This window comes from Dendropsophus ebraccatus, chromosome 5 (genome assembly GCF_027789765.1).
Source record: "Dendropsophus ebraccatus isolate aDenEbr1 chromosome 5, aDenEbr1.pat, whole genome shotgun sequence".
NCBI lineage: Eukaryota > Metazoa > Chordata > Amphibia > Anura > Hylidae > Dendropsophus > Dendropsophus ebraccatus.
Window position 1 is genome coordinate 115,838,233 of NC_091458.1, and position 17,836 is coordinate 115,856,068.

A 17,836-nucleotide genomic window follows, 5' to 3' on the forward strand; every position below is an offset into this window, starting at 1 on the left:
GCACTGTCAGACTGCAAATGATACACCACTTCCTGAAGGACATACAGCAGCTGATAAGTACTGGAAGACTGGAGGTTTTTTGATTAGAAGTAAATTACAAATCTCTGGCACCAGTTGATTTTAAAGAAAAAAAAACGATTTGGTGAACTACCCCTTTTAAGCATAAGTTGCAGGGTTTAGTTATTTTCTTAGAAGGAATGATTCCTTGAGAACTAAATTGTACCCTATTAACTTGACTATTAATGTGGCAGGTCCATATTACAGGGACTGCATAATATAAAGTCCTGGAAACCTAGCTCTCTTTACACAACTCTCATACCTCTAGTATTTCACTTCAACTGTTGTAAACACTATTGAAGGAAAACAGTGTCACAATGGACAGGTTTATTGATCCCTATCTGATATACACCAGGACACCAGGACTTGCAGTGAACATTCTTACTATGGAAAAACACTGGAGACATAGGATTTTTTTACTGTGATTTGGAACTGCTGCTTACACGGACACCCTGTGATCTACGTTGTAATGTCATGTCGGATGGTAACTTTTCCTGTGATAGCCCAGCCTAGACACTTTGTGAAAGGATCGCATTAAATCTTCCTCTACAAGACTATTAGAGAACTAAAAGCGAACCTGCCACCTGCTTCATGTTTGCCTCTCTGACAGCAGCAATGACACACTGGTTAAATGACACTATAATAATACATAGGAGACAGTCTTACATTGTATGTGTTGCTGCGGGTGCCTTGAGGCAGAAGTTTGATGTATCTATGAGATGCAGGCTCCCTCTGCTGCTGATTGACAGATTTTTCCTTATGCGCAGTAATGGGGATAAAGCTGTCAATCAATGGTTGGAGGGAGACTGCTGCTTATGGCTGTACGGACCCCTGCCTTACACTGCACTGGAAGAAATACTATGTAAGCTTGTGCTGCTCTTGGGTTGCTTTGAGTATAGACATCACTGCACTCTGCTATTTTTATTGATGGTTTGCTTCTTAAAGGGAACCTGTCACCCATGTTATGTTGCCCCCACTGAGGGCAGTATAATATAGACACTGCTTCCAGCAGTCTGTTGCCTGTCCCATTGTATGCAGAATAGTAAAATTGGCATTATGTAAAACCTGCAGCGTATGGCAGGCACTGAGAGATGAGAGATGTCCCTGCCTGTGATAGGCTTTTCCCTGCCTCAATGCCTGGCAGGCAGGTGGGGACAGTGACACCTGATGACTATGGCAGAATCCTCTCTCATGGTGCTTTACAATGTAAGGGAGGTCTACTATTTCACACACCGGGATGAGAAACAGACCACTGAAAACAGCGGGGGAGATTTATCAAACATGGTGTAAAGTGAAACTGGCTCAGTTGCCCCTAGTAACCAATCAGATTCCACCTTTTATTTTCGAAAAAGGCTGTGGGGTATAAAAAGTGGAATCTGATTCAGGGGCAACTGAGCCGGTTTCACTTTACACCATGTTTAATAAATCTCCCCCAGTGGGTTTGCTCCTAAATTATGCTATCCTCAGCAGGGAGCAACATAGTATGGGTTCCCTTTAAATTGAAAATTAAAGGGCTAAACAAGCCAAAATAGCTTGTTAGGCAGGGTTTATACTAGGTTTTTCAATCCGTTATTTTTTTCCATCTGTTTTTACAAAAAAAACGGATGCACTCTTGTGCATCCGCTTTTCTATAGACTTCCATTATACAAAAAAAATAAAGACATCTGCTTTTTTTTAACGTACACAAAAATGTGGTCGACCACGTTTTTTGTGTACGTTTAAAAAAAAAAAAAAAAAAAGGTATTTTGATCCTTTTTTTTTTTTCTTTTTTTTTTTAATAATGGAAGGAAAATGGATGGAAAAAGGTTTACAAAAACATAGTGTGAACCCAGCCTTATTGACAGGATAGCTCATCAGTCACTGATTGTAGTGACAATCAGTAGTTTGTCTCCGTTGGCTGAGTAGCTGTAGAGATGGGTAACTGCAGCTCAGCTCCTTTTTAAAGTGAACCTGTTTTAGCACCTATATAAGCCGGGTAGCTGGGTGTCATGCTGCTTGTGGTGTAGATTTAACAACACACTGCTTCACAAAAGTTGGTTAGAATCAGAATGTAGGGGAAAGGAGGGGAGAATATTGACCTAGTATGTTCTCAATAAGGAAAAGTGTGTGTGTGTGGGGGGGATAGGGGGGGTGGGGGGTAGTACAGTATTCATATAGTTGCAAAGGCAGCAGCACCTATCCAGCATGTATTACAGGGAAAGACATGACCTTGTAAAATTAAAAAAGTCCGGCGAAAATTTTTATTAAAATATGGTATTGCCTCCCAAAATTTATACAAATCCCCAATATACACTTATGGGAATTGCATATAAAGTGCTTTTTTTCCCTGCACTTACTACTGCATCAAAGCTTCACTTCCTGGATGAAATGGTGATGTCACGACCCGACTCCCAGGGCTTTGCGGGCTGTGGCTGCTGGAGAGGATGATGGCAGAGGGATGCTCAGTGTCCCTCCTGTGCCCTGTGTCCCTCAGTGTCCCCCTGCCATCATCCTCTCCAGCAGCCACAGCCCGCACAGCTCTGGGAGTCAGGTCGGACATCACCATGTTATCCAGGAAGTGACATCACTATTTTATCCAGGAAGTGAAGCCTTGATGCAGTAGTAAGTGCAGGGAACAAAAGCACTTTTATAAGCATTTACCGTAATAAGTGTATATAGGTGATTTGTATAAGTTTTGGGGGGCAATACAATACTTTATTAAAAAGTTTTTGCCAGATTCTCCTTTTCAAGTATTGTACTAGGTGCAAGCTTGCAAATTAGCTATCAAGAGGTTTGCAATAAAGGAAAACCTAAAAGTTCTAGTCTGAAATATCCCAGTGTCATGGCCTTTGACTTGGTGAAGTTCCCTGTGCTAGTTATATCACAAATATTGCAACCTCTTTGGGGGGGGGGGGGGGGATTCATGAGGACCGGTGTACAAGTACGCCGGTCTTATATTAGGCCCGCCCCCTTTTTCACCAACAGGATTCACTTAGAGACGCACACCTCTTGGTGAATCCGGCTGTCTGGGGGCCCGAACCTACGCCCGGCGTACTAAATCTTCCAGCAGGTGTAGATTTGGATCATGATTTACGCCTGAGAGCAGGTGTATATCATAAGTGAGGCGTGGGAGGAGGCCCCCTCAAGCTCCCACAGCCCGCCCGCAGCGGGGCATACGCCAGGCATACGCCAAGGAGAAGGGGCAAATCTGCACCTTCTCCCTGGCGTACGCCTCGGGCGGACATTTCATAAATGTCCCCCATTGTGTTTTAAATTGCCCATGCACCAGCATTGTACGCAGTAAATAAGCCTTGGCTTTAATAAAGTATGATTGTAAAAAGATGATGTATTACCTACCTACTGTGAAGCTGAATGAAATAAAGCTGTGCATCCTTTTGCAGAATCCAGTTAATGCAGTATGTCATCTACGGAATTGCCTCCTTCTTTTTCCTCTATGGAATCATTCTGCTGGCAGAGGGTTTCTACACTACCAGCGCAGTAAAGGAAATGCACAGCGAATTTAAGACCACAGCCTGTGGCCGATGCATCAGTGGAATGGTAAGAAATTGGACATTTTGGGGACTGTTTCATGGTAAAAGTGGAAATGAGACCTTACTGTTATATAACTAAAATACAGTCCTGACTGTCAGGTTACTCCACAGGAAAGCTAAAGTTATAATGACAGTATATGCCAGAAAAAGGGAACATAGGGGCATATATAGAATAGCTGGCAGATTCTGAAATGTTTGGAAATGTCTTGGGATATGATGTGTCCTCTCACCTAGAACAGACATAATGGATAGCTGTTGACTAGATATGAGGACATATACAGTAATAATGAAGTAACTTGTTTCGTTGCCTCAGCAAACTGCTTATTTGCCTGCTGCCCTTTAACTCTACATTGCGCCTCTCCGAGTAGCAGGAAAAGCTGGATCCAGTTTTCCAGCCTGCCGAGGCACTGAGTTAAATTAGCAGGCAAATAAGCATATTGCCGATGTAACGAAAAAAGTCGCTTCATTATTACGGTAAATTCGCTCTTTTCTACTGTTGACCAAATGGTTGCTACCATACCATTGTTTAATGTGTTTGTATCATGTATAACAATTGATATTTCTGTGTATCTAAACACGTCGGTGTACCATGGTTGATATCTAAAAGCATAATAACATTTTATTTTAATTCAGTCTTTCACTATAAAGAACTAAAGAATTATTTTATAGCCTCTGTTGCAGTCTAGTTGATTTTAAAGGCTAAAATAATGTGATATGCAACATATTCTTGCTATGAAATGATGGGAACATGGCTGAAATCCCTTTTGGATCCCATGTTAAAGGGGTTATCCAGCGCAACAAAAGCATGGCCACTTTCTTCCAGAGACATCCCCACTCTTGTCTCCAGTTCAGGTGGGGTTTGCCATTAAGCTCGATTCACTTTAATGGAACGGAGTTTCAAAACCTCACCCAAACTGGAGACAAGAGTGGTGCTGTCTTCGAAGGAAAGTGACCATGTTTTTGTAGCACTGGATAACCCCTTTAAGTCAGATGGGTCCATTGTTGACTGTATGGATCTGATGTACAACATAGTCTAGAACACCTACTAGTGTGGATTAGTGAGTTTAAAATGTGGGCTAGGTTAAACTGTGTTTTAGGATGTTGGTTGATCTTTTGTCTTCTATTTTTCATTCTTCCCCTTCTGGTACCAGTTTGTGTTTCTTACCTACATCTTGGGGGTGGCCTGGCTTGGAGTGTTCGGCTTTTCTGCTGTTCCCGTTTTCATGTTTTACAACATCTGGTCATCTTGTGAAGTTCTCAAAGAGCTGCCAGTAAATTATACTACTACTGCGGAACAGATATGTGTGGACATCCGGCAGTATGGTATGTTGTTTTCATTTTATGTTCCAGCTTTCCCTGGGGGATCTTTAGAAGGCTACTTAAAGCAGCCCTGTAGTCACATATGAGTATAGTTAAAATAAACAGGAGACAAAGAATTGTAGGTTTCTATACAGCTGAATATTTTATTCCATCTTTATCCTCACTGTCTTTGTGAATAAGGGGTTCCCATCATTCATATTTTAGGATAGCAGAAACCTTTCTTCCCTGTTGTCAGAGTATTTTCTGGCCTTAAAGGGGTTGTCCAGCAAAAATTGTTTTTCTTTCATAACAACTGGTTTCAGAAAGCTTATATAGATTTGTAATTTACTTCTGTTTAAAAATATCAAGTCTTCCCATACTTATCAGCTGATGTATGTCCTGCAGGAAATGTTTTCTTTTCAGTCTCACACGGTGCTCTGTGCTGACATCTCTGGCCAAGACAGGAACTGTCCAGAGCAGCAGTAAATCCCCATAGAAAACCTTTCCTGCTCTGGGCAGTTCCTGTCTTGGACAGAGATGCCAGCAGAGAGCACTGTGTGAGACTAAAAAGAAAACATTTTTGCAGGGCAAACAGCAGCTGTTAAGTATGGGAAGACTTGAGATTTTTGAATAGAACTAAACTACAAATCTATATAACTTTCTCAAAACAGTTTATATGAAAGAAAAATATTTTCGCTGGAGTACCCCTTTTAACATTTAGGCCGCATTAACACGTTCCGTGTTCTGCACGGAACACTGACGTGGAATGCATGTAAAGGACTTCACCCCCGCCCGGGCAGCATCTGTGATAAGATGTTGGGAGCGGGGGAACTGTATTCATATGTGCCACACTGTAATGAATCATCTGCGCGGCGGTGTCATTACAGCACGACGCATATGAATACAGTTCCCCCGCTCCCAGCATCTTATCACAGATTCTGCCCGGGCGGGGAGAAGTCTGTTACATGCATTTCACGTCCGTGTTCTGTGCAGAAAACGGAACGTGTCAATGCAGCCTAATAGTGTCGTTGCAGCCCTTGCTGAAATCGGCCGTTGGCCAACGCAGGACCTATTAAATGGTCAATTATTTTAAAACCTGTTTAAAGACCCCGATCAGCTGATCAGCCGTTTTTGTGTACACTAAAAAGAAACTAACTATGGGGGAGATTTATCAAACATGGTGTAAAGTGAAACTGGCCGAGTTGCCCCTAGCAACCAAATCAGATTCCACTTTTCATTCCTCACAGACTCTTTGGAAAATGAAAGGTGGAATCTGATTGGTTGCTAGGGGCAACTGAGCCAGTTTCACTTTACACCATGTTTGATAAATTTCCCCCTATCTGTTTTGCTTTTCTTTTTTTGTTAACCTTAAACAGACTGCAAAAAAGCAATGTGAACCCATCCTTACACGTGGTGTTATCTATCTCATTCAGCAGATACTTGCTCAGTGTATTATGGTTGTAGTGAGGACTTCCTGTTCTGTCCAGATAATTCCCAGCCCTGCCTACTATAACAACACAGACAGTACAGTACAGCCCAATATGTCCATGAGTCTTGCCGTAAAGCATGTCACCAAATGTTGTTAAACACAGCTTTGGCAAGATGGCAGCCTCCATAATGTGCTACAAGTAAGCTTTAAAAAAAAATTACAAACAGAAAATAGAAATAGATAAGAAAAAAGAACATGTTCCAGCATCTGGCTCTATAATCAGTGAAGACAAATCCAAGTAATACTTTATCTTAATTACACGGAGTACCGAGCTAAGAAATGTTGTAGTGTTGGAGGGTTAAAGATCGGAATTATGATCGAGACCCGACAACCTAGATGAGAAGAAATTCAATAGAGGAACATTACTGGAAGTATTAAAATATAATTCTTTAGGTCACTTATGTTGAACAAAACACAACAATCACTGACCTCAAAAACAGGGTCTGTGGAGCCTAAGTTGCCAGTCTCAAAATACCAGAATAGCCAGATCTTCCTCCTGTAGAGGAAACCTGTTGCCAAGGGGGGCCTCCCAGTATAGTCACTAATGTTGACTGTATGTTTATGTATGCAAGAATGATCAATGGATCAAGAGTAGAGAAGATGCATACACGTTATTTTTTCTGCAGTAAGATGATATAATTAATTGTCTGCCTATACAGGTATAATTCCATGGAACGCCTTGCCTGGAAAAGCTTGTGGAACAGCACTGGGAAACATCTGCAGTACCAATGAGGTATCTATTCTGGAATCCATTATGGGAAAAATAAGATGGAATTAGCATTTTGGGATAAACAAAATAAAGGGGATGTCTCACTACAAGCACTTATCCATTCATATGGATCTTCTCCATCACCAGAAATGTTCTCACAAATCTCCTATGAAAGTTTGTGTGATCTATGTGGCCAAACAACATAGCCAGCAGTGCTGCTCATTGTAGTGGTCCTGCATGCACATAGTTTCCCTTCCGCATTTTCAAGAGCATACAAGTGGCTTTACTCCTGGCTGCAGCCCATAGCCAGTGATATAGAAGGTCTCAGAGGATTAAACTTTTGCATACCCATGTGTAGGCTAGCCTAAACTAATAAACTGTGCTGAGACTCCCCCTTTAGTTTTACAGCCCAAGACTATAACCCATCATGGAGTTATAATTAGAGATGAGTGAATCTCGAGCATGTGGAATTTGATTACCGGTGGCTGGAGAAGTTGAATGCAGCCCTAGGGGAGTCCTGGAAAACATGGTTCATCTAACTTCTGCAGCCACCGGTAATCAAATAGCACATGCTCGAGATTCGCTTATCTCTAATTATAACTCCATGATGTTTATTGGGCTGTAGTCATCGTATGACTGTAAATTGCCCTCTAGTTGAATTGCTTATTAATATACCAAATGTACAGCAGATAAACCTAGCCTTATACTTATTCTTGATTTGGTTCTCTCATTTCCTTTCTAGTTCTACATGTCCTACCATCTTTTTATTGTGGCCTGTGCTGGGGCAGGTGCTACTGTTATTGCACTGGTAAGTATGAGTGAATGTCTGTAGTTTTTCTTTAAGGTAACAAGTTATTGTTTTTATACATATTAAGGCTTTACTTCAGCCCACAGATAAAGCTATTTAAGTGTTCAAGGTGCTCTGGGTGCTGGAGGTTCATTTCATAGAAACTGAGCACCACATAAAAATGAGATTCCTGCCCAAAAATACACATGATGTGGCTGGATCAGTACCTTTTCCAACCTCCCCCCCCCCCCCCCCCCAGACCTGTTATGTACAAGCCATGCATTTCTGGGTAGGAATTAATATACCCCTGTTGTGTCTTGTTTGGACTAGTGGTGGTGATTATGGACACATGATAGATTCATACCAGTGTAGGTATTCCACAAAGCCCAGAAAAATGCCCATGGGTTGCCTATGTTTCATTGTTTACCAGTTCTCTGTATTCTTATGTTTCAATTGTTAAACTCTTTCATGATACTGTCCACACAGTAATACAGGTAGGAAAACATTAGATACAAAAACAGTATTATATAGTCTGCCAGCAAAACATAATGTTAATACAGCCATTCAACTTAATTTACCATGTAAATCCAGTTGACTCTGGTGATGTTAGAGAAGCACTCCCTGATTTTTTTTTTTTCCCCCCAATTTATTACGCAGCTAGTATTGCCTAATTTAGTATAGCCTATTTTTTTTCCATCTGAGAATTCCTGGAGTTCGCTCCTTCAGTTGGGTCATGTGATCTCATGGTAACCCACGTTACATGTGCTTCTCTGCTCTCAAAGTGGCCACCATCTCGGCCAAAAACACCAGTGTGATGAAGCTGGACTGTTCCACACAAGTTCTTCATAGCGGTAGACAAAAACTTCGGTTAGTTACTGACTATTATGCAGCTCTTAGCTAGAATGGATTCAGTAAAAGTTCAGCCTTCTTTACTGTATACTTGTCCTCTCTAAGCTTTTTATTATTATTTTTAGAGCCATAGGCCCAAATTTATCACTGTGAGCTATAGGATATAGAGATGAGGATAATTGCCCTTCCCTCTCCGCAGGCACAAATGGCACTAGCTGTCCATGTTATGCTGTGCTGATGCATCATAGGACTTATTGCAGATTTGAAAGGGAGAGGATGCAGTTTGATGGTGACTCATCCACCACATGACCCTACAGTAATGTATAGACGCTGCAGAGCTGGGATGAAACAGATGTGGTGATGAGTGTATTATATGGGTAAAAAAAAAAGGATGGGAGTGCTTCACTAGTCTCCCTGTGGTCTAATGGAAGCACATTCGAGTTGACCGCATTAAAATGGGACTTATTTGTAAAGATTAGATAAATCCTGAAAACTCACAAATTTTGTCACTCTATTGTCTTTGTGTCCTTTTTTGTTTTGAACTCAAGCGTTGTAGTCTATATTAAGTCAGCCATTGTATAGCGAAGCGTCCACAACATGGATACGTGAACTATTATCCAAAGTATTGAGTTCTATGACCAAACCTTAGAAAAATCCTTCAGTTCAGCGTGTCAGATAGTGTACAGCAATTTCAGGGAGCCGGTCATCTATTTTATGCTGCTGAAACCATGGGTAGCATACAACAGGGACAAGCTCCCTTATTATAATGGTGTATAGTTCACTACCGTGAACCGTGTTTCTTTGAAAATAAGGCATCCTCCTTACATAAGACGCCCCAACTAATCTACCAAGTAGCCCAAATTAAGGCAGCCCCCGAAAGGTAGGCCGTCCACCACTACCCGCCACCACTCGCCCCCTCTCATCCCAAGATTGTCCCATGTCGCTCACCCCTCTGTCTCCCTCCTGTGCCGCTCCCAAGAAATAAGACACCCCGTGAAAAGACAGAGTGCCTCTTTGGGAACAAAACTTAATATAAAACTTATATTAAGTTTTATTTTTGGGGAAACCTAGTGGGGTGGCAAATTACCAGTCTTATCTCCTATGGCTTCTTCCTACCCTGCTGGCCTTCATTGATAGTTCCTTTCCTATACCTAAACAGACAGAGCTCTATCAATCAAGGTTGATGTAGTAAGAAGCTACTGGGGACCGTCTTGACGACTTGGAGCCCCATTCCTGGATGGTTTTATAACTACGATTTCTCTAAAACGCTGCAGTGTGTTAGAGTATCACGTACACTATTGTTTTATAAGAGAGCCTGTCCCTGTTTTATGCTACCTGTGGTTTGGGCAGCATCTGAGTGATGACAGCTTCCCTTTAAGGAAAACTTTGAGTGTGCCTTTAATCCTACCAACTCTATCATGGAGGCATAAATCCCAACCTTCTATCATCTTCTAAAAATTAAGACTTTTAAGTGAGTGATTTCCGAGGCTGCATGCGGCATTACCGTGCCATATCTTACACTCCTTTTTATTTTGTTCTTTTCCACCAGCTGATCTACATGATGGCAACCACATATAACTATGCCGTTTTGAAGTTTAAGAGTCGGGAGGATTGCTGCACTAAATTCTAATCTGTTTTAGTCACGGCATAAGAAAGACTGCATTGTTGTAGCTTAAACTACCACTGACACTCTGGACTAAAAAAAAACACAAAAAAAAACAGTCTAGCATTTACAATTTTCTATGATTATTATGTTTTTTTTTCCATTTTGTATATAGCAAGTGTCACTCACTAGCATCATAAGTGAAATAATATTAAAAATATATTGTATGTAAAACACAACCACGAGATCTGGCTAAATTCTGTTACTTAAAGCAAAGCACATTCACTTGACATCTGCTGGATGATGTCTGTAACGCGTGCCTTCTCTGCTTGTCCAACATCTTACAATGCGGTACATTTCTCCACACTATGTTGGATGATCAGGGCAGACGGAGCTTCATTACTGCCTCAGCTACATATACAGAATATGTATTTTTGTACAAACTATTAACTAACTAATAACAGAGCTAATTTGCCCTTAATCGCCCCAAATTAATTGTAGGATTTTATATATTTTTTTTATTTTTTGCAAAATGCACTTGTACAGTTGAAATAATTGTTGGTAACAGATGATTATTTATTAGCCAGATCTCAGACAAAAGTGAGGCTGTTAGGCCTGTGAGCACTAGATTGAAGACCAATGATTTGATATGCCAATAATTGGAGGCCTGGCTGGCCGAGCGAGGACGACACAAGGAAGTGATGTGTGGCAGGAAATAGTGCAGAGGAGAAAGTACTGTGTGACATTATTATCACTGGATACATGACATGGAAGTTTGAAAGAAGAATATAAGCACTAGCAATAAATTCATTTTTATAACCTATTTTTGTAGTTGAATAAAGTGGCAATAAACACTAATTTGTGGCCTGCATGCTTCTGTCTATACGTTTTTTTACCTCCACAGGTTGTTTAATAGCTGAAGAATATTTCAGGCGCCTTCCATCATTTCTGTTCTCATGTGCTATGAGTCCTCCTTACTTATGTACATGTCTGTCTGATACTATATCACTTTTATATACATTTAAAATAAAATCAGACTGTAGCCCTTTCTTGTTTTTGAGGAGTTTTTTGCTTTAACCATATGGCAAAAGACGTTATCTCCAATTAATTTTTACTCCTGGCTTCCTAACTTCCTTAGTTGCTGTCCTCACCCCTTTTTGTTTTTCAAACTATAATAAATGAAGTGCATGCCTAAATATCAAGTTATTAATGTTCACTACAGGGATACAAAGCCTATTAACTCTTATTTATTATTATTATACTACTACTACTAGTTTCTCTAATAACCTGCTTGCTTTGCCTCTTGACACGTTTACTAGCCATCGTGCTCACCCTTCTCTTGCAGATCCACTTCCTCATGATTCTGGCTTCTAATTGGGCCTACTTAAAGGATGCAAGCAAAATGCAGGCCTACCAAGACATTAAAGCTAAAGAAGAACAAGAGCTTCAAGACATCCAGTCACGGTCAAAAGAACAGCTCAATTCTTACACATAAAACCTTAAGATTGATACGGCATGAAAAAAAAAACAGTAGCCCTTACGATTAATCGATTAATGCAGATGTGTACCAGCAAAAGAAACCTGAACGAACTACCGGGCGCTATTTTTTTTTACGGTTTTAAAACTGCAGCTAAAAAATATTCTTTCTATAGCCCCCCCAAATACTTTTGATCTCAGGCGTTTTAAAATGAAGCACTTTATAAGGTATCAGTGTTTTTTCTCCCCGAGTGGAATACTCTTTTCCTAAATAGCGGGAACAGGTGTAGAGTAAATGGGTTCATACTTGGTTCTTATATCAAGTATTTGCATCTATCATGTTTATTTCCATTATATTCAGGTACATGTTAGATTTCTATAAAGTGTTGCCATTTTAAAAACGAATTAGTGGTCCGAAAACATTTGTACATATAATACTGATCCTTTCTAGAATGCTCAAGAAAGGTCATAAACATCTACTGAGCATCAGGGACACTTATGTTCGGTTCAGTTTTTTTTCCCTTTCTTTTATAAATATAGTGCACCAGTCATCTACAAACTATAGAGACAGTTTGTAAGCTAAGCCAATACTAAAGTATTAGATTTAAATTGCTTAAGGCTTCATTCATATGACCAGATTGTAGGTCCTAACTTTTTTGCCAAAAGATTCAGAGCTAATTTTTGGCCAACTCAGAAGAGCACACGGGGGACCTCAAGTCTAGTCATGTAAACACCTTAAAAAGGTGACTAGTTTCATGGTGAACTAAGGGGGAGTACTTGTACAGCTAATGAAATGACTGTCTGCATTTTGTATTTAGATGATGGGTCCAAGTGAACACATCTCAATTAATAGTATTAGTCTTAGGTAATGATGATCAACAAGAAATGACAGTGGTGCATTGAATATATAGTATTACATTGTTGCTGTAGGTCATTCCTATTTCTGTAGTTGATTGTGATTATTTTTTTTTGTTTTGACAGTTGCACTTCCAAAATAAGAAAAAAGGAAAAAAAAAAAAATAGTGAAAAGAAACAAAAAACAAAAAAAATCCATACAAATGTGAACTGTAGACGGTACATATATAGCTAATAATGTCCAGTCTACTTGACCTTGAGATATTACTAATTGTTAAAATGTTAACAGACAGTGTTCAGGTATTTTGTTTTGATCCTGAGAGGACATTTGTTTTTGTTTTTTTGGCAATTTCAAAATTGAGGCGTATATTGTATCTAGAGAAAATGTTACCATAATAGCCTAGCTTTTTGTTGAAGCCAATGCATGGAAAACTTGTAATTCTTTCTACTGCAATGCAGGTGATTGTTCTAGCCCAGTGTCCTAATGTATGGATAACGAAGGCAATGTCTTAATTTTTTTTCTATTCCGTGTAGTTGACTAAAGTTTCCTTTTTGAGATCCTGTTTAGTGTAATTATTTTTATGTAAAAAAAGCATTTACCTTTTGCTATGTATAAATTTTTGTAACCTAACAGTGAATCAATATTTTCTATCAGTGCCAAGGGCTTCCTGTAGTTATATCCAAGTGTTATAATAAATATTTGTAGATAAAACTCCTGGTTCTGTGATGTCACGTTTCATTTGTCAAAGCATGTTTGGTACTAGACTTCTGTAAAGCTTACTTAGAAATGATATATAAAACTGACATTAAAAAGGGGTACGCCATACAGAAGGCCTTTTTTTCAGTATCGCCAGGGAAGGGGGTATATTAAGACAATGGTGTCCACTTTCTTCCCTAGGGCCTGCATCATGCTGCTCAGGCTTCAAAGGGTACTTATGAGCAGCCGGAGCACCATGAATGCAAGTCCTAGTGCTGGAGCCAGGGAGGTAAGTGACAGTCTTCATTGACCCCTTCCCCGGCGATATGGAAAATCCGCCTGCCTCCTGGAGTACCCCTTTTGAGTTGAGCAAACATTGAGCATGCCCAGGTTCATACGAACCCGAGGGTGTGGCATTTGATTAGCAGTGGCTGCTGAGGTTGAATGCAGCCCTAGGGAGTCCTAGAAAACATGGCTACATGGTAGGCTTCATGAATGTATATTAAAATGCCTTCAACCATGGGAAAGGAGGTGTGTAGAGCACTCTGTCTTTCTTAGATACTGTAACTGTTGTATGCCTCTTGAAGGGATCTTTGCCTCTGGAGAAAACATTCTAGACAGGTTGAACTGAAAGTATGTCAAAGATTATGTATTTGAAAAACTTTTAAAGAATCATAGTTGGATGCCTCCTTAGGAACCTATTACATGGATTGATAATCTGCCAATCAGGCCAATTTGGCAGATTATCTTAGTGTAATAAAGACAACAATCAGCTGATGACAACTGTCATCGGCTGATCGTGTGGTTTAAGATGGCTTTTATTCTTTCTTATAGATTTTATTCTTACCTGCCCAGGCTCACCCAGTGTCCTTAAAGCTTCTACCTACAGCTGCCGCTTGCCCTTCTGAATCGGTCTTTCAAGTGACAGGCCACTTAGCCAATCACTGACCACGGCCCTGTCCTGTCTCTGCCAGTGATTGGCTGAGCAGCCTGTTACCTCTTAGACCAGCTCAGAAGCGCGAGCGGAAGCTGTGGGCAAAAGCTAGAGGATACACCAAGTGTGGGATGCTCTAACATCCCTAACAATATCTGTGCAGCCACTGCTGCACAATTATTGAGCCATGTAATAGGCTCAGAACGTGAGCGCCAATTTAGCAGATCAGCACTCTTACACTAGTCATTGGGTCTTAACAGTACTTGGTCTTCCATTAAAGGTAATGGGGGGAAGACTGTGCCACAGTGTGTGTTTGCCACGTGAATCAATGTGGTTTCGCAGCAAAACAACCACATGGCTATTTTCTTTGTGAACATGCCCTACAGTTCTATGCCTATGACTTTAGTGTGTGCATGGTGCCTTAATCTTTTGGCATTCCAGTGCCATCCAGCAACCTTAGGTTTAGCTGAAAGTTACTTTCGTCAGTAAAGTAAGCAACCCATTTGGTAAATATATAACAAAGCTACAGCATACCTGTCAGTCCAGTCTGTGCATATGCAGCTGCTGATGAAAGTTCAGGTTGCCGAGGAAGTGTCTGTGAGTTGGTCCTAATAGGGCTTGTGCACGTAATTCAGATGCTTAGGACATTTCTATGGCAACCCAATCTTCCATTGACAGCTGTGTGTACAGGCAGACTGTACCCCATAACAGGTGAGACCTAAGCCTTAAGTTAAAAAAAAAAAACCACACTGTTGTTTAAAGAAAATTAAATAAATTTATTTTATCTAGAGACAAATTATACCTTTCACAGAAATGGTCTCTTTGTTCAGTAAGGGCCACACATCCCAAACAATGAGACCAGTTAGATAATAAATAATTCACAACATTTCTAAAATCATCCAAGGCATTAAAAATCTAGAACAAATCCTTCCACTTCGAATGCTAGGATACTATTTCATCAGTCCCAGTCATGAGTACACGGAGGGGTTAAAGACATCAGAAAAGAGATTCAACAAATTCAGTTATAAGAATTGGCCCCTGACGAAATTTCCACATCAAATAAAAACATGCTGTGCTGGTCACACAAATGATTAGTGTCAAAATTCAAAGGACTTGGATTCATCTTGGAGAGAGGAAATGACTGTTTACCAGGAGTCATCGTCTGCTTCCCCGATGGAGTGAGCTGTAATGCTAAAAAAGAGAAATTATCTTAATAGACAGAACCATGCATGGTTAACCTCACAATTGGGTCACTTATACATTGGAGTGGTGCTAGATGCAGGAATTGGAAAAAAAGTGAAATCTTGGAAAATCTATTTATAAGGGTTGAATAAAGAAAATAAGGGGTGGCGGTCCATTGTCCAGACTGAGAGGATATTTCCATGCAAGCAAGTTCCTGTACTGTAGAACCACGTTATTTAGAACAGAATCAAGAACGGTCTAAAATAAAGAGACCTAGCAAGATTTAACTATCAGGCTTTATGTCTGAATTGTGTCCTTATAGATCACATAAAAAACATAATTACAATTGGGAAAAAATATATACAGGGCAGGAGGAGCTGAGCAGATTGATAGTTCTGTTTGAATCATTCGTATCTAGTCATTGAAACAACAGTGCCACGGTGATCACAGATTTTAAACAACTTCCTTCCACTTCCCTCCTATGCGATTCCTAACATTTTTGAGTAACTGATTTCATTAACCAAATATAACTCTAAAGTGTTGGTCACTAGGTAACTCGCTTTCTTTGCTGTCCCATTGCCTGTTGTCAGGGGAAATTTTTCCCTAGTAACAAAGTGGGACAAAAAACAGGAAATGGGGGTTGTGTTTACTATGTGAGAGAGAGAACAAGAAAGCTTGGGATGCATACCTGCAAGCTCAACACATTTTCAGGCTTAAAATGATCAACTCTGTTCCTCAAAGGTAAATCAAGGCATCTTTCTCACTAGTCTACTCAAAGATCAGAACACCGTTCCTTGTGTAAATGTCAATGCACCTACTGTTGAATGTCCACAGGACTGCAGTGTAAATACACCTTGCCAAAAAATGCAACAGTAACAGCTTAGTTTAACCCTCTACTCTGCTGCTCACATAACAGGATGCAAACCATTAACACTCCACATGCCATCTAGTAGTGTGTAAAAAAAAAAAAAAAAAAAAAAAAAAAAATCAGTCCAGCATAGTGCCCGCCTGTTCAGTCCAGTGCATATTCTTTCATGGCCCTAATAATTGCAGTGTGAACACTAAAATCACCTTGTCACCACTCTGAAGGGTTAATCTAACAAAACAATGCAGGATTTTAAAACCATAGGTATGCTTTAAAAGTGAGTGGACATATTCAGTTGACAACCTTTCCTATAGGACTTTACTAGTGGTCAAAACGATTGAAAGATCAGTAAATTTAAATAATTTTCCATATTACGGCCACCTTCAGGAATATCAACCCTATTGCACATATTTGTGTCATCAGCAAACAGACAAACCTTACCCACTAGTCATTGGGTCTAGTAATACGACCCTTAAAGAGATATTGTATGCACCAAACCGATAGTGCCATCTCCTATGTCACTTACAAACATATTAAAAAGAATAGGACCCAGAACAGACCCTTGTGGGACACCACTTATAACCAGTCTCTGCTCAGAATATACACCATTAACAACAACCCCCTAATATCTATCCTTCAGCCAACCATAGATCCACAGAACATTTGTGAACCTTATTATATAGGTGCTTTAAACAGTCTATGGCAAAAGGCACTAATGGGTAATCAGAACTTCAGTGTTTACCTGCCCTTAAAGTGAATGTAGCATCAGGTACATAGTTTGGTGCTGTCCTTTTTATGAAATGCTGCCCTGTTCCCATGCTCGGCACCTGTCTTTTCCTGAGCACTGGCATGGCTCAGAACATTGGGGTCAGGCACGCCGCCCCCCCAGTGTAACCATATCCCCCCTCCCCTCTGTGGCGCGGCTCCATTTATTCTACTGGAGCTGCGTCACAGAGGGGAGGGGGTTTCGTCACACCAGGGGGTGGTGGGCCTGCCCCCAGTGCTCTGAGCCAGGCTGATGCTCGAGAAAAGACTAGTGCCAAGCACGGGAAGCGGGCAGCATTTCATAAAAAGGACAGCACTACCGGGATCCCCACGCCGGTTAAGGTAAGGGAAAAAAAAACCCAAACACTATGTACCGGATGGTATATTTGCTTCGAAAAGGTGAGGAGCTAGCATGCTAGAGAAGCTGGAAGGAGCAGAAAGTGTTGTAAGCGTTACATGGATTTATATCAACAGTGTTATATACTGTAGTTTTGTAGAAAACTGTTCAGTATATTAATATTCTCAGCATATTCTGCTTTAAAACATGCATTTTCACCATGTTATGTTCCCTTTAAATAATAGTGTCAATACAAAAAGCTATAACTATATAAAATAATATAAATATAAAATAAATAATATTGTCAAAATAACATATCAGCTCTATCTTATTATTGACAATAAGTATATAAAAACTATTAAGGGTGCATTCACACGGCCAGGATCTGCAGCAGATTAGATG

General features: G+C 40.3%; 2 protein-coding genes across 5 annotated transcripts in view; one reads left to right on the forward strand and one right to left on the reverse strand.

Annotated features, from left to right (window-relative positions):
• GPM6B (glycoprotein M6B) overlaps positions 1–13,366 on the forward strand; it is a 97,433-nt gene extending 84,067 nt beyond the window's left edge. For 2 of the 3 annotated variants that reach the window (XM_069971071.1, XM_069971070.1), the window contains exons 3-7: positions 3,438–3,594; positions 4,739–4,910; positions 7,035–7,108; positions 7,827–7,892; positions 11,669–13,366. In XM_069971071.1, the coding sequence (XP_069827172.1) occupies positions 3,438–3,594; positions 4,739–4,910; positions 7,035–7,108; positions 7,827–7,892; positions 11,669–11,818 (619 nt within the window). In that variant the 3' untranslated portion in view covers positions 11,819–13,366. Of the gene's footprint in view, positions 1–3,437; positions 3,595–4,738; positions 4,911–7,034; positions 7,109–7,826; positions 7,893–10,269; positions 11,372–11,668 lie in introns of those variants that run through there. The other variant, XM_069971072.1, reaches the window with a different exon arrangement.
• Positions 13,367–15,153: 1,787 nt separating this feature from the next.
• Positions 15,154–17,836, reverse strand: part of OFD1 (OFD1 centriole and centriolar satellite protein) — a 43,066-nt gene continuing 40,383 nt past the window's right edge. For both annotated transcript variants that reach the window (XM_069971073.1, XM_069971074.1), the window contains exon 23: positions 15,154–15,476. In XM_069971073.1, coding sequence (XP_069827174.1) covers positions 15,431–15,476 — 46 coding nt within the window. In that variant the 3' untranslated portion in view covers positions 15,154–15,430. The remainder of the gene's footprint in view (positions 15,477–17,836) is intronic.